The 21,340-nt window shown below is 39.7% G+C and overlaps 1 protein-coding gene across 2 annotated transcripts in view; it reads right to left on the minus strand.

Moving 5' to 3' along the window:
* Positions 1 to 19,632, minus strand: part of LOC149214577 (phytyl ester synthase 1, chloroplastic-like) — a 415,714-nt gene extending 396,082 nt beyond the window's left edge. The window contains exon 1 of one of the 2 annotated variants that reach the window (XM_089392330.1): positions 19,034 to 19,632. In XM_089392330.1, coding sequence (XP_089248456.1) covers positions 19,034 to 19,346 — 313 coding nt within the window. In that variant the 5' untranslated portion in view covers positions 19,347 to 19,632. The remainder of the gene's footprint in view (positions 1 to 19,033) is intronic. The other variant, XM_089392332.1, reaches the window with a different exon arrangement.
* Between the last annotated feature and the right edge of the window lie 1,708 nt (positions 19,633 to 21,340).

Here is a 21,340-nt window from a genome sequence, read left to right on the forward strand (position 1 = left end):
ATATCTATTTGTTGGTTGCTTTTTGGATCCTAGAATTAGATTCATTGTTCAAGAGGCGACTCCACTTCTTTCATCTCTTGATTTTCTTGAGTAGAGATCTCTTTCTATCGTCCATTTGGTCCCTCGTTATCCATCATGGATTATTCGTTTAAACCATGTCATTTTACTGATGATCTCCATGATTTACCAAAAGTGGCCATTTCTAAATTACCTTTGTTCTCGGGTGGTGGTTCAGTCGTTGTTAGAAGGCATTTATGGAGTTTTTATCGTATAACGTTCATGTATTGTAGACTTCCTCAATATGATCATGAAGATGTCAAAATGCGTCTATTTGTCCTTTCTTTAGAGGGTGATGCTTTGAATTGGTTTAATAATTGTCCTGAAGACTCTTTCACTTCTTTACAAGACATTTACAATGCTTTTAAAGATAGATATGGTGATCTAGATAGCTCGCCTTGTGCCCCTAAAATTGTGCAACAGAATGAAAGTAATCTTATAAAAGGTCCAGCTGTCGATGAAAGATTTCAAGACAATTCTTCATATCAGAATGTGCCATCCACCTGTACCATTGCAGATCAAATCCATGATAGTGGAAAAGCAGGGACAAATTATAAAATCAGTGTCGACAATGAAAGGGAAAATCAGAAGCAAGTTATAGAAGAACTAATGCGGCTGGTAAAAAATATGGAGATCAATCAAACTAATTACACCAATGATGTAAGAACTTTATGCACCCACTTGGAAAAATGTAATAAGGAGATGGAGATCATGCAAAATTAGCATGCTAAGGAAATTGAGGCCATGAAAACTAATCATGACACAGAAATTAGTTTTATACAAAGCATGTTATTAGGCTTAGAGGAAAATATGATGACCATGAAAGCTAATCATGATAAGGATATTTATTCTATGCAAAACAAGTTATTAACTATGGATGAAGAAATGAATATCATGACATTCGATCATAATAATCATTTGGCTACCATGCCAACAAATCATAAGGAAGAGGTAAACTCTATGCAGCATTGCTTGATGACCATAAAGGAAAAGAACGATAAAGTAATAAAAGATATGGAAGAAGACCATGCTAGGGAAATCAGTGCTATGAAGGTTGAACACTCTAGCCAGATGGATGCCATTACAATTCAGGTTCAGAAATTTCAACAATGGTCAGAGGATGAAAAAAACCAGGGAACATCAATAGATCAGGAGCCTCCTTATTTGCTGCAACAAGCTCCATCTTATTATGAGGAGGTCATTGGTTCGATTGAAAGGTGGTTAATTGAAAGTGATCCAGATAAAATTAAAAACGATAAATATCATATGCAAGATGAAGAAAGACATGTCACGCATATCTTACATACTTCATCTGAGAGCTTTGAAGCAGAATGTTCCACATCATCAGTGATACAACCTGCCACAAAGAAAAAATGCAAAAGAAAGAGAACGAGAAGAAGATTTAATGCATCAGATGGCAGCGAGCAACTTGATTTTCGGATAGGAAAAAGTCCTACTGTATGCAGAATTGGACATGGCACATCCGACAAGCAACCAACAGATTTTCCTGAAAGCAGGCAAATGCTCAGTATACACTATATTGAACACATCTGATGCCATGGGGCATCCTCTGTATTTCTAACCTACTTCTTGTTTTTTCAGCATTTTCATTTCTATTTTCGGATTAGATTTACTTTTCCAGATAGTTAATAAATGAAGAGCTTATATCTTTTCTGTGCTTAACGTTATATGATGATTTTTGGATGGACGCTACTTATGTTTTGTTGTGTGTTGCGTGGATGCAGATTCTGGATTCTCACATTCCTACAATGCAGCAATGTGTCCCCAAGTAGAGTCAGATGTTGACCACTACGTGTCAACTACCCATAGCAGTACACCCCCTCTTTCGCAAAAGGGATAGCGCTTGATCAACGTGTCTGTGCCATTCAACTGTCATCATCAGCCCGATCATGTTATGTTGTAAACCCAGTCTGCATGTGTAGATTGTAAATAATCTTGGCAGATCTGAGTCATGTATGAAAATTGCCTAGGAAAACCTAATTTTCTAGTGATGATCTACATTCCGGAAGGTTTTTTGTCTCACCAATCCATGATCAGCAAAGTTTTCCTTCAGCCTAACCCCAAAGCCGGAATGAATTTTGTCATTAGAATCTTAGGGGAATCCTAGTGTGCTTCGAGTCTATGTAAAAGTAATTTGGAAATAATTCTAACTATTGGGTTAGGTTATTACAAATTGCTTGATCTGCTAGATTATGTTTGTGTTGCAGAACTCGATGGTCTATGAGGGTCTATGTCAAATGGGTTTTCCCCCTTGAGATGTAAAATTCATGATGTAAAGTGGCTTGAGGGTTAGAAAATGTTGTATCCCCTCTTAAGTCCTAAGTCCTAGGTCCTAGGTGATTTTTCCAAAGGCTAAGTTCGAGGATCCAAAAATAAAAAAATAAAAATAATAAAATTAAAAAATAACTAAATAATTAAAAAACTAAAAAATAATAAAATAAAATTTAAAAAAGATAAATAAAAATTTGAAAGATGAAATAAAATAATAAAATAATAATAAGTCAAAATTTTGAGGAAATAAATGCAAGATTTTAATTTTTTAAAATATTAAAATGCATTTAAAAATTTCGATGGATGAGATTAAAAGGGATTTTGATCCTCATCAACGGTCGAGATCATTTTGACATGGATAACTCGAACTAGCCATTGGGAAATTTTCCTTTAACAGGGCTGAAACAGGGAGAGGGGGTGGAACCACTAAATTTCATTGCCCCCATTGCAACACTGATTACACAGGTTCATACCCCAGTGCTAGAAGACACCTCTGCGGGAAAAGACCATGGGATGGAGACAAACAAATAGGAATCAAAACTTGTATAGCGGTGTCAGCGGCGGATAGAGCCAAATACATAAGGGAAGAGGAGGAAGCCCAACACAGATCAAAAAAATCAAGGGGTTTCTTTGAACCAAGCTCACAATCACAAAGAACGCCTTCAGCATCCTCCCAAGGCAGTGGATATGGAGGCACAGGGTCATCATCTTTAAGGTGTAGAACCATATCAGATTTTCTTGATGAGGGGTGTAGGAATGATGTGGATTCAAAGGTTTACAAGTTTCTCTATGCATGTGGAATACCATTCAATGTTCTTCACTCACCTTATTGGCACAAAATGGTTTCTGTCATAAATGATGCCCCTAAAGGATACAAGAGCCCTGGGTATGACAAGGCAAGAACCGTTGGCCTTGATCATGAAAAAGAAAAAATATCACATTCTTTGAATAGAATGACAAGTTCTTGGACTGACCATGGGGTGTCCATTGTATCTGATGGATGGACAAATGTAAAAGGCAAGCCATTGATAAGTGTTCTTGCTGTGTCTGTTAGTGGTCGCATCTTTCTAGCTGCACATGATTACTCAGACAAGTTCAAGACTGCCATCAACATTGCAGAAGCATTACTTGAAACAATTGAGCGTATTGGCCCATACAATGTCATCCAAGTCATCACTGATAATGCTCCTAATTGTAAGGCAGCGAGAGCAATTATTGAGGGTAAATACCCCAACATATTTTGGTCTGGATGTTTGGTTCACACATTGAACCTTCTGTTGCATGATATTGTCAAGAACAAAAATGAACAATACCAATGGATTGGTGATTTGTACAAGAAAGGCAAACAAATGATAAAATTTATTACAAATCATAGTAATACCCATGGCCTTTTCCATAGTCACTCGAGATTGGAGTTGTTGAAGATTGCGAAGACCAGATTTGGTAGCCATTACCTCACCTCCAGGCGCCTTTTGAAGGTAAGAGAGGCATTAGCTAGCATGGTATCAAGTCCACATTGGCAGGTATTAAAGGAAAGGGCTACAAATGTAGCTGACATGGCAGGTTTTGAAATGGTGGAGGAGGCCGCTCTTGATGGGCAGTTTTGGACAACTGTGAGGCAGGTATTGGATTTCACCAAGCCAATTTATCACATGATTAGGTTTGCAGATATAGACAAACCAGTGATTGGCAAGGTGTATGAGCAAATGGATACCATGTTGGGGGAAATAAAAGACATTGTTCATAATAGAGATCCCAACTTGTACAAACTGATTCATGATTGTGTGTGTGAACGATGGAATAGGCTTAATCTTCCACTACATTGCTTGGCGTATATCCTTACGCCAAAATACTACTCTACATCTTGGTTGGGCCAACCTGCAGCAGGGGGTGGGGTTAGGACCAAACCCCATTTAGATCCAGAGGTAACTAAAGGATATTTGGAAGCATTAGAAAAGTTGGTACCTGACAGGGAGGAATGTGCAGCTGTGCGCCTTGAAATAGGTTGATACTTCAGTGGCACTGGTTTGTATGGTAACTTCCATGCAATGGACGACAGAGATAGATTTGATACTATCACATGGTGGGAAACATATGGCGGGCATGGACTTTTGCCAAAATTGGCAAAAAAAGTTCTTTCACAGGTTGTAAATACTTCTTCTGCAGAGAGGTGTTGGAGCACCTATAGCTACATACATAATGTGAAAAGAAACAGACTCAACGAAAACCGAGCAGAAATCCTGGTTTATGTGCACTACAACTTGAGGTTGTTGAGTCATTACTGTGATCGGGTTTATGAAGATCCCACATATAAAATTTGGGACAATCACCTAGAGGATGACAATTTGGAGGATGGCATTGTACATATTGAAGAACTGGAAGAGGAACTTGTAAGGGATGAAGATGAAGCAGCTGCAACAGCCATGCCACCTCCACCTCCACCTCCACCATCCAGTAGCAGTGCTCGAGGTCTGAGTCTTGTTCCTTTGTTGTCGCCACCTCCATCTACACCATCATGTGGAGGTTCTAGTTCTGGTCGTCGGTCTGTGCGGGAGACTCCTAGAAGACCACCACGACCTGCTTATACTCCTGGAGACTCTCGTGGCAAGGGCCACATGTAGATTCTGATTTACAGTTTACTTGTCTTTTTTAGTTTCTATTAGACTTTAGCTTTCATAACTATTGAGTTTTGAGTCCTTGACTCTTGACTCTTGACTCTTTCATATAATAATGATATTTTTTGTAAACAATATATCACTGTGACAATGAAAATTTGAAGTTTGAAGTTGGGCCTTGGCAATTATAACTCATTGGTAATGATGTGAATTATGAATATGATGCTTCGTGAAAGACTAAAGTTGTTTCATTTCATTTCATTATTCATGTTTCATTTTATAAATTTATAACATTTCATATCATGTTAACAGTTAGAAGTTAGGATTTAGAAATATCTTAGATATTACTTCTTGTAATGGTTAAACTTAGCTTACAAGTACAACTTTGGTGATCAATGATGATAAATGTTATTGAATTTTCAATTTTGAAAGCTTGAAGTTGAAACTTTAAGATTGAATTTGATGAATCATGATTCATGAGACTCAATATGTCGCAGTTGTAATATGTATTTTACTAACTTGTGGACATGGTTGATGACGATTATAATTTCTAGATGATTGATGTGATATGGTTCAATGATCAATCTATGTTTTTTTATGTTTTTTTATGTCTAATTCATCATTCTACATGTTTTTGTTGACATATATGTATCAAAAATTAAAAAATATAAAAAATATATATATATTTTAAAAATCGCTCCTGGATTCGCTCCCAAACCGGGAGCTTCTGAAAATGGTCGCTCCCGCTCCCGCTCCCAAGCAACATGGGTTCTAACTACAATACCTCACCAACCCCACTCTGCAATATTTCTGCATCCTTCTAGACTCCAGCAACTGCCTCTCTGTGAACTGCGTTAGCCCCTCTCTGCCTCATGTTGGCTCTGCGTTACCTCAGATGGGTCTACGTCAGCCCTGGGATGCCCTACGTCAGCCCTCTGGCCCTCTGCGTCAGCGACGCTGGCCTCTTAGAGCCTCTGCACAGCTCCCGACTTCTTTTGCATGGCTCTGACTGGCTCTGTGTCACACTTCTTGGCTTTTGCGCTGCTAGAAACAGCTTCTGTCACCTCAGGATAGCTGTTTTCTGCTGCTATTGTTCCGCTCAGCTGATGTCTTTTAGTCCTCCTACGATGTGCAATCATCCTCCGATACCATGTTGGAGTTTCTAAATTTACTTAGTTTAGAAACCCTTCATGCACTCTTTCTGATTTATTCCTACCTACTTGTTATTTTTCCATTACAAGTTATTTACAAAGTAAATACTGAAAATAAACACTAGTGCATGCTCAACATATTATAGATCAGCAACTAAAAGAAACAAGAACAAACACACCACATGACACCATTATTTTTGGACCAATGCCCCCAAAAAAACCCAATGCGGGAAAACCAGTGCAACTATCTGAGGATTTTCTTATTAAGCAATATCAGAGTACAACCTGGGTGTCGAAACTAGCCTACCCAACAGAGAATTTCCTTAGCAGCTATACCTCACATTTTGAGGGAAATCTCCTAGCTGAAACCCCAGAAAATCCTTTCGACAGCTCCTCAACACAAAACTGCTCTGCAACCCCAGCATCTGCCCAAACTAGGCTGCGTCAACCCCTCTGTGTTTCATGCTGGCCCTGCGTCAGCCTTTCTAGGCCTGCGTCAGCCCCAGGAGGTCCTACATCAGCTTTGGGAGCCTCTACAGCAGTTGTGCTGGCCCCTCTGGTGCTCTCCGCAACACTTGGCTGCCTCTGCATGGCCCTGTGTGAGTCCTTGCTGCCTCTATGTCACCCTCCTTGGCTGCTGCACTGCTCTCCCGGCATAATCTCTGCCTTCTCTATTTCTCTGTACTCAATGCCCCTCAACTGCTCTATGATCATTGATTCTATCTCTCTTAGCAAACCCCGCTCTAGAGAATAGAATGACTGATCATCTGGTGTATTCTCCAAGTAACCCTCAAGCCTCCTCTTATATTTTTCCTGTTGACATCTCAACGGCCGAGATTAAGTCCCTAATCAACGGCTAAGATTAGATCTGGCTTAATCCATGTCTTTTGGACCATTCTAACACAGATTCATATTAATAGACATTGATATTTTATTTTCCCTAAGTTTAGACTTAGGGACTCCATTAAAAATATTAATTATTTTAATATTGTAGGAATTTACAGGGTAAGTTCCTCAGAAAGAATACCAAAAGGACACCGCTCACAACCAGATCTCAAATCAATACACCAGTATTTTTGACGTGGTTAAAACCCTCAGAGTGCAAGGAGGGAAACAGTCCACGGCCTGTCCCAACGTGGGTACAGACAATTTATTAATCAAAGAATGAAAATTTACATAAGCTTCTCTCATGCACGGATTACCCGAACAATGACCCTCCATGCGCTTTAAATAGAACTCATGGACCAATCGGGTGTCAAGCCACGGATCAAGTGTCGATAATACCGAGGTGAGAGTGAACCGTCGGATCACTACATATCGTGACCGTCGGATTGTAAGTTACAATATGTACAACGGTAAAGAAAGACACTTTACCTAACTCTATACCTAACTCTAAACTAGACCAAGTTGATCTTAACTATATCCTATGTGTCGGAATATCCTAACATCCCCCCTTAAGAACAACTTGGGATAGGATTGAAGGATTTACAAATATGACACAATAGGAGAAGGAAGGAGGCACTAGAGCCTATCCCCCCTTAGTGACAACTTCCTGAACTCTAAGCATATATCGAAGTTTAGTGAACTTCGCCTCTGTGAGAGGCTTTGTGAAGATGTCTGCAATCTGATCATCTGTTGGACAATATTGTACTTCAAGAGCATGGTCATGAATGAGTTTTCTGATGAAGTGCATGTGTAGTTCGATGTGTTTGCTGCGCTGATGCTGGACTGGATCTTTGCATAGCTGAATGGCACTTTGATTATCACACCAAAGGAGGTTGGATGCTGCTGCTCAAAGCCAAACTCTGATAGGATCTGACGAAGCCACAAGGCTTCCTTACTAGCTTCCACGGCACCACGATACTCTGCTTCTGCTGACGAAAGAGAAATGGCAGCCTGTTTCTTACAAGCCCATGTAATAGGTCCTGAACCAAGAGTGAAGACATAACCGGCAGTAGACTTCCGATCATCAGGGTCACCAGCCCAATCAGAATCAGTGAAACCAACTAACAGAGGAGCTGCTTTGGCACTGTAATGAATCCCAAACTGTACTGTACCTCGAACATAACGAAGTATTCTTTTGGCTTCTTTCCAGTGACTTTCACGGGGGTTTTGCATAAAACGAGCAACAAGGCCAACAGCAAAGGAAAGATCAAGACGAGTATGGGTTAAGTACAAGAGTTTTCTTACAAGTTGACGGTATAAGGTAGCATCAACTTCAGGAGAAGAACAAGAGACTGAAAGTTTGACTCCAGACTGAAAGGGAGAAGGGGCTGGCTTACAGTCTTCCATGTGAAAATGACGAAGAATATCACAAGCATACTTGGACTGGGAAAGGGAAATACCCTCCTTGGATTGCAAGACTTGAAGACCGAGAAAATAGTGTAAGTGTCCTAAGTCTGTCATTTCAAATTTCTTTTTAAGGATAGACTTCACATGGTTTATAAGGTTGGGATCACTACCAGTAAGGATAAGATCATCAACATAAAGAACAAGGATGATAAGAGAGTCACCCACTTTCTTGGTGTAGACAGTATTGTCAGAATGACACCTAGAAAAGCCATATTCTAAAAGAAAGCTATCCATTTTGGCATACCAAGCCCGAGGAGCTTGCTTGAGACCATAAAGGGATTTCTTAAGTCGACACACAAGGCTTGAGTCTGTTTGTATGAAGCCAATGGGTTGTTCCATATAGATTTCTTCCTGCAAGTCCCCATGCAAGAAGGCAGATTTAACATCCATTTGATGGACTTCCCATTTTAAAGAGGCAGCAAGGGAAAGAACAAGGCGGATAGAGTTCATTTTGGCAACAGGGGCGAAGGTTTCAGTGTAGTCAATGCCTTCAACCTGTGAAAAGCCCTTAGCAACAAGACGAGCTTTATGTTTATCAATTTTGCCATCTGGTCCATACTTGGTTCTGTAAACCCATTTACATCTTACAAGTTTTCGTCCCGTTGGTAGAGGAACAAGATCCCATGTATCATTTGTCATCAATGAATGATATTCTTCATTCATAGCTGCTTCCCAATGTGGATGGCCTGAAGCTTCTGCAAAAGTGTCAGGATCATGATTTACTGGAGCTTGAGCCAGTAAAGAAGAGGCTCTTTCAAACTGAGAACGTGTACGTCGCTGATCTGTAGGATCACCGGCAAGATCACCTGCTGCATCTCGAGTAGCACGGACCCATCTTGGAAGTTGAGGATCCTGAGAAGGTGGGGGAGGATTGTCATCCTCACTTTCATCATCTGAAGAAGAAATGTTTTCAAAAGTAGAAGAGATAGGAAGAGGTGGCACATCCGCCGGACTAGGCTCGCAGGCCGATTTATTTTCATCAAATTTTACATCTCTTCTAATGATAACATTTTTGGACTTAAATGGAATAAGTCTGTAACCTTTTACATCTTCAGAATATCCAACAAAAGTGCATTTCTCACTCTTAGGTTCTAAAGCTTTATGCTTTTCATCTGGAATATGGGCCCATGCTTCACTTCCAAACACACGAAAGTGACTTACATCTGGTTTAATGGAACTCCAAGCTTCTTCTGGAGTGATATTCTCTAGAACCTTAGTAGGAGTGCGATTGATTATATAATTTGCACAATTAATTGCTTCGGCCCAAAAACTAAGACTGAGTCCTTTAGATTGCAGCATACAATTAGCCATTTCCTTTAAGGTGCGATTTTTCCTTTCAGCTACACCATTTTGTTGTGGAGTGTATGGAACAGTATGTTGCATTTGAATTCCATTTTCAGTGCAAAAGTTGATGAATGTGTTTTTAACATATTCTCCACCATTATCAGTTCTTAGCTTAAGAATTTGATGTCCAGATTGTTTTTCAACAAAGGCTTTGAAGGCCAAAAAAGTGTTAAATACTTCGCTCTTGAGTTTTAAGAAGTATACCCAAGTGCGTCTGGAGAAATCATCAATGAAGGTTAAGAAGTACTTGCAACCAGAGAATGAAGCAACAGGAAGAGGACCACATAAATCACTGTGCACAAGCTGTAAAGGGGCTGAGGCGTGCCAAGAGGCACGTTTGTCAAAACTGTCCCGATGATGTTTTCCGAGTACACATCCGGAACAAACACCATCTCTGCAAGATATCATAGGAAGACCTGTCACCATATTTTCTTTACATAGATGCTGAAGGGAGCGATAGTTTAAGTGACCAAATCGCTCATGCCAAAGTTTGCTCACTTCATCATTATGAGCAACAAATACTGAGGGAAGATTTGATGACCCAAAGTTGTGAAACTTATACAACCTTGTGGAATCATCAGCAAGACCAGTAGCTAGAATCTGTTTAGGATCTTTTAGATCCTTGATTACAACATCATGAGGTGAAAATTCAACAATTTTGCCTTCACCTGAATGAGTTATCTGATAGACAGATAGAAGGTTGCAGGATAAGGTTGGAACACATAATACATCATTAAACTGACCATTGTCTAGATGAACAGTTCCAGTCCCTACAACACTAAGAGATCTATCATCACCAACATATATATTTTTGGTGTTACAATCTTTAAAGAAGAAAACATGGCTTGGTTTTTGGCCATGTGATAAGAGGCTCCAGAATCAATGAGCCACTCATGAGAATGAGAAGAAGAAGAAGATACATTTAAAGCATAACCAGACTGAGATGATTGACAACGACATGCAGAAAGTGCCATTCCGGAAGTTGAAGTTGAAGTAGGCTCCACATGGATGTTATGTTTCTTCATTGCGGCTTCCAAGGCTTCCATCTTCTTAAAGCATTTAGATTCTAAGTGGCCATCTCGATTACAAAAGTTACAATGTCTGTCAGTCCTCTTCCATTTGTTTTTATTGGTCTTGTCATTTTGCTGAAATGATCTTTCATCTTGAGGCTGAGTTGGTTTAGGACCATTCCTTTGAGGATAAGACTTCTTAGGATTCTTTGAATTTGGTTGCTGCTGGGCGGCTAACGCTTTCGAGGAAGAGTTTCCAAGATTAAGAAGACCAAGGTGTAAGAGTTTTTCTTGTTCTCTTATTAAGGAATCACAAAAGGAGTCAAAGGAAGGGGGTTTGTAGTCTTTGCTTTGACAAATGAAAGCTTCCCTTGTAGAATGGAAAGTGGAAACAAATACAGAGTAGGCTGGTCCCAACTTAGTAAGGATGGAATAAATAAGGTTACCATCTTCTTTCTTAACTTTAACACCTTCCAAGAGATATCTAAGGGTCTTGAATTTGGACAAGAAATCTTCAATGCAAGAAAAATTATTAGGATCCAAAGTAAGCAACTCATTCTCAAGTTGATGGGCTCTAATTTCATTTTTAATCCCAAAAACTTTAGCAAGTTTTTCTAATGCTTCATGAGGAGTTTCAATTTCTGCAATGTGGAATCTAAGATCAGGAGAAACAGACATTCCTATCAAACCACGTGCTTGATCTTGTCTATTTTCCCATTTTTCGGCCTTGTCTTCATCTTTGGGTTTCTTCTCTTGGTCTGTGGCTATTCTGAAGAGACCTTTACTTCTAAGTAAATCTCCCATGTAGGCTACCCATTGGAAGTAGTTAGTGCTGTCAAGAATGACTTGGCATGGACTTTCCATTTTTTGAAAAAAAAACTGAAGCTGAAGATGCTGAAAGTAAGTGGTCCAATGGATAGATCTCGAAAAAATAGGCGGTTTTAAAAAAAACGGCTCTGAAAAAGGCTTCCGGATGAAGAAGTTATGGCTTTTTGAAAAAAAATTGTTGACGTTGCCGGCAAAGTGCGCGAATGTGCGGGAATGAAAAAATCCGCCCCCACAAAATGGAGACTTGAACCCAAGACCTCTACTCTCTTAAAAAGCCTTTGAACCAATTGATCTATACAAAATATTTGAGAGAGAGAGAGAGAGAGAGAGGGGGGAGGGGGGGGGCCTCGATTTGCGTGCTTGCCTTGGGAAGGCTCTTTTCCCCTACAAAACACAAAACACAAAACCCAACACGAATATGCAAAGAAAAACGAACCTTACGGCTCGAAGTTAGCTTTAGCCAAAAAACTAGAATTTTAAAAAAAATCTCAAAGTTAGCTTTTAACCGAAAAACTAAATATTTTTCTCAATGTTTCTGATTTTCCAAGATCACACTAAGGTGCAGGGAAAAGAGCATACGCATGAGAAAAAATCCTTTCTTTCTGTTTCTGATTTGCCCAGATCGCACAGAGTCGCAGGGCAAAGAGCATACGCAGAAATGAAAGGTATAGATCCGGGAAAAAAAAGGCTAAATAAACCGAAACCGAAATAAGCAGAGAGAAAATGACAGTAAACTGCAAAAAACACTGTATACCTCCCGATCTGAAAAATGACGCAGCTAGGGCTACCGGAAACCTTTTCGCGTGAAACGAAAGGGGTTCCTCACTGAAACAGATGCTCCGAACGCAACAGAGCAGTCCTCTCGGGCCGAAAGCAGTCAGAAACAGCAGATCTAGGAAACGACAGCCGCATGCAGTTCTACCGGCTTCAGATTTGGATCACCAACGGACGCGGCCCTCAAATAGCTCTGATACCATGTAGGAATTTACAGGGTAAGTTCCTCAGAAAGAATACCAAAAGGACACCGCTCACAACCAGATCTCAAATCAATACACCAGTATTTTTGACGTGGTTAAAACCCTCAGAGTGCAAGGAGGGAAACAGTCCACGGCCTGTCCCAACGTGGGTACAAACAATTTATTGATCAAAGAATGAAAATTTACATAAGCTTCTCTCATGCACGGATTACCCGAACAATGACCCTCCATGCGCTTTAAATAGAACTCATGGACCAATCGGGTGTCAAGCCACGGATCAAGTGTCGATAATACCGAGGTGAGAGTGAACCGTCGGATCACTACATATCGTGACCGTCGGATTGTAAGTTACAATATGTACAACGGTAAAGAAAGACACTTTACCTAACTCTATACCTAACTCTAAACTAGACCAAGTTGATCTTAACTATATCCTATGTGTCGGAATATCCTAACAAATATCCCCTAATCTATTTAGAATTTTCCCAAACCCTTTCTAGGTATTGGAGATGTCATGTGCCCCAATCTCTCCACCAAATTTCGTGGCTAGAGCACATCTGATGCTACCCCAAATAAACAAAATGAATTCTGCATCCAACAACTTCTGCAATTCTTCTTTGACTATATCCTTGAGAGTTGGATTCATTCTCCTTTGGGGTTGTTGGACTGGTTTGCAACCTTCCTTGATGTAAATGTGGTGAGTACACACCAAGGGGTGCACTCCCTTCATTTCTTTGTAATTCCAAGCAAAGACATCCAAATGCTCTCTTAGCATATTACATAACTCTTCTTCTTGGTGTATTGAGAGAGGGGTTGATTTTCAATACTCTTTCAGGGCCGAGTTCTATTGTCTTGACACGAGTAGGGTTTGATTCAGCTAAGCATAGATCAATCCGACAGTTGTCCTTGGTTTCCTTCACTACTTCCTCCAAGGACATGGTGTTCGGAGTTTGATTTTGGAGGATGTGTTCAATTAAATCATCTTCATCAAGCTGCCCTCCTCCTATGACAGTTTCTAGGGTATATATTTGGAGGGAGTAGACTTCATATTCTTCCTCCTCTTCTAGCCATAAAGGTAAGTCATTTTCTAGAGATGGCTAAGCAGGAGGGTACAAGACCAACTGCTTGGATAGAAGCCCACTTTTGATAGTCATATTTCCAACCTTGCAACGTATGTAGGCATCAGCAGTGGCTAACTAAGGCCTCCCAAGGATGAGAGGATAACCATTAAATTTGGTTTTAGGCTGGAGGACTTAGAAATCCACAAGGTATTCCCAGGAATCAATGGAAATCATCACATCTTCAACAATACCCTTAGGGGCTGCTGTGGATCGGTCTGCAAGTTGCAAGACTGTCGTGGTCTTTGTTAATGATCCCTGGAGATTCAACTTGAGCATAGTGTCCTTAGTCATTACATTGATGGAAACCCCAAAATCAATCAAGCTATGGAAGACAATGGTGCATCGATGTGTACATCTACTACAGGGCTCCCAAGGTCTAAATACTTTAGGCAAATTACCTGCCCCACCATTAAGTCAGACAGCCTCCAATGCCATTAATGGTAGGGGTGTCTCTTTTTCGCCTTCCTAGATGTTTGAAACACTTCTCTTTAATCAGCTTGTTGTAAATGGGTACATCTTTAATATCTTGGAGAAGTGGGATTTTGACACATAGATTTTTCAACTCACCCAGAAGTTCATTCTCTTCTGAGGCATGCTAGACTGGATGGGTTAATCTTTCAAGAAAGGGTGGTAGATTTACTTTAAGCATACTTTCCTCTATTTCCTCCTCACTCTCCCTAGGTGGAGATGGAGGTTGGTTATCTGGGAGCACTCTCTCAGACCTAAGGTTGATTTCATGAATTTCCATAACATAAGCAGGGTAGGATGTCTCTCCACTGTAGACCTGTTGTGCCTATCTGTTGTTCAGGTTCGGGTTTGGTTGGGCAGGCATCTGAGATTGTTTGGGTGGAGCAGGGTGTAGAAGTTGTGGTTGAAATGGAGGTGAAGAAAATAAAGCTAGAGCATTGTTGTATGGGGGTCTCCAACCCTAGGGTAGTGCATTCCACTCAGGTTGTGGAGGAATATATGGTTGAAATGGCTGGTTGGTCGGCTGGGAATGGTATGGAGCCTATACTACTGGCAACACTGCAACTTCCTCTCATCTGTTGATGCTACAACTGCAACTACTACAACCAAGAAGCATCCAAAATACTAAATCGACTGTGTTTAGTGTGATGCATCTGTCTCCCGAGTCCTGACTACTACTAGCATCTATATTGTCTTTGAAGAATCTGCATTACTGTCAGCTTTGCATTGAGCCACTTGCTTTTCTGTCAACACTGCTCTGCACTCCTCAACAACTATCTACTACAAGTCTGTGTTGGACATTGGATAACCAACGATCCCCGTGTGTTTCAAGACATGGAGTAACCGCCCCTCATGGATACTTATCTCTGGCGATGCGATCATTGACTAACACATGTGGGTTTTGGTCTAACGACAATCGTGATTCCCAACAAGTGGTATCAGAGCGTAGGTCACAAGTTTGATACACACCCAACTCGCGTTGGGGGCGAGATTGTTGGATGTTGGATAAACTAACACTCCCCATATGTTTCACAACATAGACTAACCGCCTCTCGTGGATCCTTATCTCTGCCGATGGGATCGTTGACAGACACCTGTGGATTTTGGTCTAACGGAAATCGTGATTCCCAAAAGTGTGCAACTATCACTCTAGTACAGACTGCATCAATTTCCATTGATCCATCTTGCTACCAAACAATGAATATTGTGGGCCCCCATAGCAAGGTATTGATCCATGAGGAGGATACCTCAAGAATCCTGCCCAGTATCTGTATCTCTCTAGGGCTACAACACCAAACCACCCACCTCACTCCTGGAGGTATATCTACAAAAATAGCAAACTTTTCCTCTAGCCTAGAGGAAAGCTTGTCTACTTTCATGGATTCTGCCTGTTGATCCTGCTTGTCCTGCTTGTCCTTCTTCCTGAGAGGACACTGAGTACTGTAGTGGCCAAACTCGCCACACCTAAAGCACTTGACCTTTAACACATCCTTCTTCTTCTTCTTTTGATCCCCTTTCCCCTGGTTGGGACCCTTCGATGCCAGGGCCACATTATCCTCCTCCTTCACACCCTTCTATCTACTATTACTACTGCCACTGATGGAGCTCTTAAGCAAAGATCACCTTATTTCCTCCTGCTGCAAATCAGACCACATCCTGTCCCATCTAGGTAGCGTGTCTCTGCCCAATATACTTTGGATGAAGACGTCCCAATCCTCTAAGACATTGTTTAGTGCCAACTGTACTAACTTTGATGATTGAGGCGTTGCCCCAACAGCTGCAAGTTGATCTCAGACCTCCTGAATCCTGGTGCGGAAGGTATCTATGCCTTCTCCCTTCTAGATCCTGATGCATTGATTTTTTCTTCTAGGAACATCTTCCGTTGCTCAGAAGTACCCTGATATAGCTGAGTGAGAGCATCCCACATTTGTTTGGCAATATCCTTGCTAGATATATGTGAGACTATATGGTCCCAGACTCCATCTAGGATCAACCGCTTTGCCTTTGCCATCTCCTTCCTGTATTCTTTCAGCTGATCTGCATCCTAGGGAACTGTCACAACATTATCTATGTAGAGCTTCAGGTCATATTCATCTAACAGGAAGGACATCTTGGCCTTCCATATGACATAGTTAGAAGCTCCCCCCAACCTATCCTAATCAATAAGCCCAGTCGTGGCCATATCGATTATGTCGAAAACTCCCTCTTTCCCTCTACTCAACTTCTGGTTCTACTATACGCACTCCCTTCTCAAGTGAGAAAATATGCACCCAACTACTACCAATCTACTATTGGAAAAATCAAACTTCTAAGAATCGAAGTCCCTTGAGATAAATTTTCCTTCTGTGTATGCTTTTCTCTTCCACCTTTTGTTGTTGCAAAACCCTCTGCGTCCAACCAGAAATCTTCTCAACGAAAATCTAAGCTGTTGTTGCTCCCTCTGACTGGTGGAATCACTATCCTAGGCAACTGGACTTTTCTGCCAACCTTCTACTGAAAATCAAACCCTATCCCCAGTAATTTGGCCTACCTGTATAGGTAATGCGCAACTTCTGATAATTTTGGCCTGCTGCTTCATCTGAACAACGAAATTATCTCCTTCGCTTCTGAGCTTCCCGATTGATCACTTACGCTTTGATACCATGTGAAAATTTCAAGTCTAAAACCCTATTGCAGCAACTGGTATTAATTCTTCTAATTGATAAATTAATTATTCAATTTATTACTACAACAACATCGAATTAAACACACTCCAAACTTCACAAATAAAATTTTGCGGAAAATAAATAGCGTTGGCACTGAGAAAATATGCGCACACATAAAAATATGATAGTTATTTTTGGACAAATATCCCCGGAAAAACCCAACTTGGGAAAACCCATGCAGCATATGAGGGTTTTATTATTATGCAGCAATGAAATTATGAGTACAATCTAGATGCCTAAACTAGCAATCCACAACAAGAAAATATGGCTGAAATTATCTAAGGGAAATTCCCTTCCTCCACAAGAAACCCACGAAACTTGCAATGCCTACACTCGGGTGGCTTCTTGTACTCACCCTTCAACCCATACTCGAGTTGTCACCAGTACTTGATACTTGAGCTTCTACCTACACTCACACTAACTGCACTCGAGTTGTAAATAACTTGGCCTCTTGCCACTACGTCTCCAGATCTAGAAATCTTTGTCATGGTGTCCCTCTCTAACTCAAGCTCTTTCAGCTATGCACAAGGAAATGTTTCTTAAGTGTCTTTGGTGTGTTCCCCAAGTACGATCACCTCTTCTTATAATACTCTCTTGGAGCACTAATGACCAAGATTAAAACTTAATCAAGGGATACTATCATCTTGAAGTCGATCAGAGTTTTACTAAGTTTAGACTTAGTAAACATTAAAAAATAGGTTAATAATCTACTTAAGTCTCATCTTTAGGTGGAATTTCCATAAACGATTTCTCACTTTTGGAGATCTCATGCATTCTACCCTCTCCAACAAATTTCGTGGCTAGAACACATATGCTACAAAAACTAACACTTTACTCCGCCAATAGTTTTGGGACTGTAATGCATTCATTGCACAAGTAACACTTTATAATAATGAGTTAGACCATATCAAACAAAGTATTAGATTGAGTCAAACATGTAGTTTTATATACTCTCTATGTAACCGGTTTTGGGTATGGTGTGGCAAAGTGGTATCTTAATGTGATAAGAGCTATGAAGCTGCATTGAATTTTCAATCTGGGTAACTTTGTGTTTCACTGTGTTTTTTCACTCCTCTTAAATTTGGACACACAAAGTGTGCCAAAGTGATTATCCAAGCTAACTACCATTGAGATTCTTGTGCATGGTTGCCTAGAATAATTTGCTTAAATATTGACACTCAACCTAGTTGGGAAGAATTGATGCATACTCCTCCCACTTGTTCAAATTCAGGCATGGCCAGGATGGTGGACAAGAGCCAACACTTTTTCAGATTCAGTCGGTTAGATGCCACTCAAACCACCATCTGAAAACATGGTTAGACTTTTAAACGAGCTGAGTTTACTAATTTTGGTCCAATTTGATTACCTTGTCAAGCATGCCAAGACTCACACAGTTTCAACAAGGCTTGGTGAATTTAATCAAACTTCACTAAGACTTCGTAGATTTGATCAAGAACCAGTGACTTTGATCAAGAGCTCAATTACTCTGCCAGTTTGACCATTTTGACAGACTTTGGTAGAACTATAGATTTGTGCTTAACTAACATTGGCCTAGGCCTATCAGTTTTTCTACTATATTACCCCAAGTCTGAGACATATTCTTACTCTTTGCCTTTTCTTCCCCAAGTCTAGGTTATCTGACAATGCTGATGGCAGCAGCATACAGCAGTGTTGCAAAACTCAGCCCACAGTATACAGCACTGTTGCAGAACTCTCCAATTTCTCGTGCCTTCTCTGAGTTTGTCAGATTACTAACTTTTCTACGTTCTTCTGAGTTTTCATGTCCAAGTTTATAATGACCGACTTTTGAAGTTTTTTCCCATACTTTTCCGGTTTTCCGATTTCCCAAGTTGATAACCCCACTGATTTTTTGCTGATGCTAAGTTTGCAACATTGGTAAAGGGTCAGAAAGCCCTGGCCTATTGTCTGGTCAAAGCAATTTGAGGACTAAAAACATTTTGGATGCTGCCTATATCAGGCAACATTATTTCAAAATAAACAAAACATGGTTAACAGAACATAATAATGGTCAATGAGAAACAACCCATATTTTCAATCCTATATGTGAGATCATTCCTTACAGGTGTTTTGAATATTGAAAAAGTAAAAGAACCTGGAAGATAGAGAAGCAAAGGAGCATTTGGCGGAGGCTCTCCACAGTCAAGAGGAGTGAACCAGCGAGGAGGGTCGCACTGACCAGATTTCCTCATCATCTCCTTCGCCTGTTTTACAATCTCCTCCACTCTCTTTCCACCAGATATACTTCTTTGACTCCAACAAGAATTTATTCTAGGTTTGAAGGCTTTTCTGTGCTGTAACTTCTTTGAGTTCGGGTATTCAGTGAATGGTCTTCTGTAATGCAACTGTACCTGTTTTGGGTGCTCTCTAAAAGCACAGAGAGACATATCATCGACGACTGTTGCCATCTCTATTGCTAATCCTGCTCGCTATTGCTTCGATCTGGAGTGTATCTTCAATCTTTTTGATGGTGTCGGTGTCTCTGGGAAAATAGAAATGTAAAATATCAAGAGCTACCCACATACGTTAGTTGGACAGTCGAAGATGCCGATCTCTAATTTCGTGGACCAACTACCTTCCAGATCCACCTCAAAGATAAAAGGACACTGAGACTTTGAAGTTTGTGTCCTTAATTGATACTCAAACGGCGTACTTTATTTTCATCCCATTGTTCTGCATTGTACTCCAACCCAACAACGTGCAACGTGCAGAACACCACGCTTTTCATTACATTTTTGGACATGTTCAACTTTGATAGCACGCAAAATATAATTGGCAGAAGTACATTTTGGGACATGTTCAACTTTGATAGCACGCAAAATATAATTGGCAGAAGTCCATTTTTGGACATATTCAACTTTCATAGCACGCAAAATATAATTGGCAGAAGTACATTTTTGGACATATTCAACTTTCATAGCACGCAAAATATAATTGGCAGAAAAAGACAATTTACTATCATGCAATTTACTAAAAAATGTAATCACACCAAGCCAAATTATGATCATGCGGCTGCAAAATCACGAATCTTTCAAATTAAAAAAATAGAACACCCTCCAGATTTAAATATCTGAAATCATCGTAAAAACAATAATATTATTTTAAAAATTTTAATTCGGAAGTCATATCATATATCCATAATTTATAATTATTTAATGATGACATCGATGTAAATTATTGTGCTAAGAGTGATTTCAATATATATACATATATGTATGATTTAGTGGGTTGAAAGTTCCTTTACAGGGAGATCTCACATAAAAATGTAAATGTAAAGGTAAACATAAATATAAACAACTTAGTATAGGAGAGTATGGAGATAGATTTCACATAAAAACCTAAACATATAAATGTAAACTTAATGTTTAAAATTTAACATTTTAATTTAATGTCGGCCTTATTTAAAAATCAATCTAATTATTAGCATGTATAAACACAATATAAATTTAAAATATAAGAGTTTTTTGAAATGGTAAATAAATAAAAATATAATAAACTAGAGATATGGTAAATAAATGAAACTTTTTTTATATTTACTCAAAGGCATGGTAAATAAATAAAAATATAAATAAACTAGAAGTAGTGTAAATAAATAAAACCACCTTTTATATTTATTCCATAAACTTCTTTAGATTTAAAAACTCACAAAATATGTTTCATTTAGGTGAAGCCTATAGGGCAAATACCATGGAACAAATAATTATTAATACCATGGGCCAAATACCATATTTATAAAAGAGGTATGGCAAATAAATAAATATAAAAGAGGTATAAAGAGGTATAATAAATAAACAAAAATATATCAAATAGGATTAGAAATCAACATCTAATTATATACCAAGTCTATGGGCCAAATACCATGGTAAATAAAAGAGATATGATAAATAAATATAAATATAAATAAACCAGAGACATGGAAAAATAATTAATTTCTTTACCTACTAACTAATCCACCAACAGATACACCATCAACACTGCAACTGAAGTACTTGAGAACCTGGATGAATGTACCCGAAGAGATGGAGTCGGGGGTTTCATATCGGGATCTGTCGCAGTTTTGGGTTTATTCACGTTCTTGAAGCACAAAATTATTTTCAGCTATAGTAATGGTACCTCGTGACATCTGCTAGCCCGTACGCCTTTGATGTTACCTTTTTCGCAGTCGACAAACTGTTGCGGTTAATACCTCCTCTTCGTCGTCTTAGCCTTCACTTCCCCTCCCTCATCACTACCATTCCAGTTTATACAACGATAGGCTCCCCAACACTCTGAAGGCAGCTGACGCGGTTTTTTAGTGACAGTTATGGAGGACTTAGTTGATTATCAATGGACCCTTTGGAGGGGGTCTCTATTTGGACACATCCTCATTCAAACCCGACAGGCATCTTCTCCTTTGGTTGTG

The sequence above is a fragment of the Pinus tabuliformis genome, chromosome 1_1, assembly GCF_031772625.1.
Source record: "Pinus tabuliformis cultivar Carrire ecotype Pingquan chromosome 1_1, CPIR1, whole genome shotgun sequence".
Lineage (NCBI taxonomy): Eukaryota > Viridiplantae > Streptophyta > Pinopsida > Pinales > Pinaceae > Pinus > Pinus tabuliformis.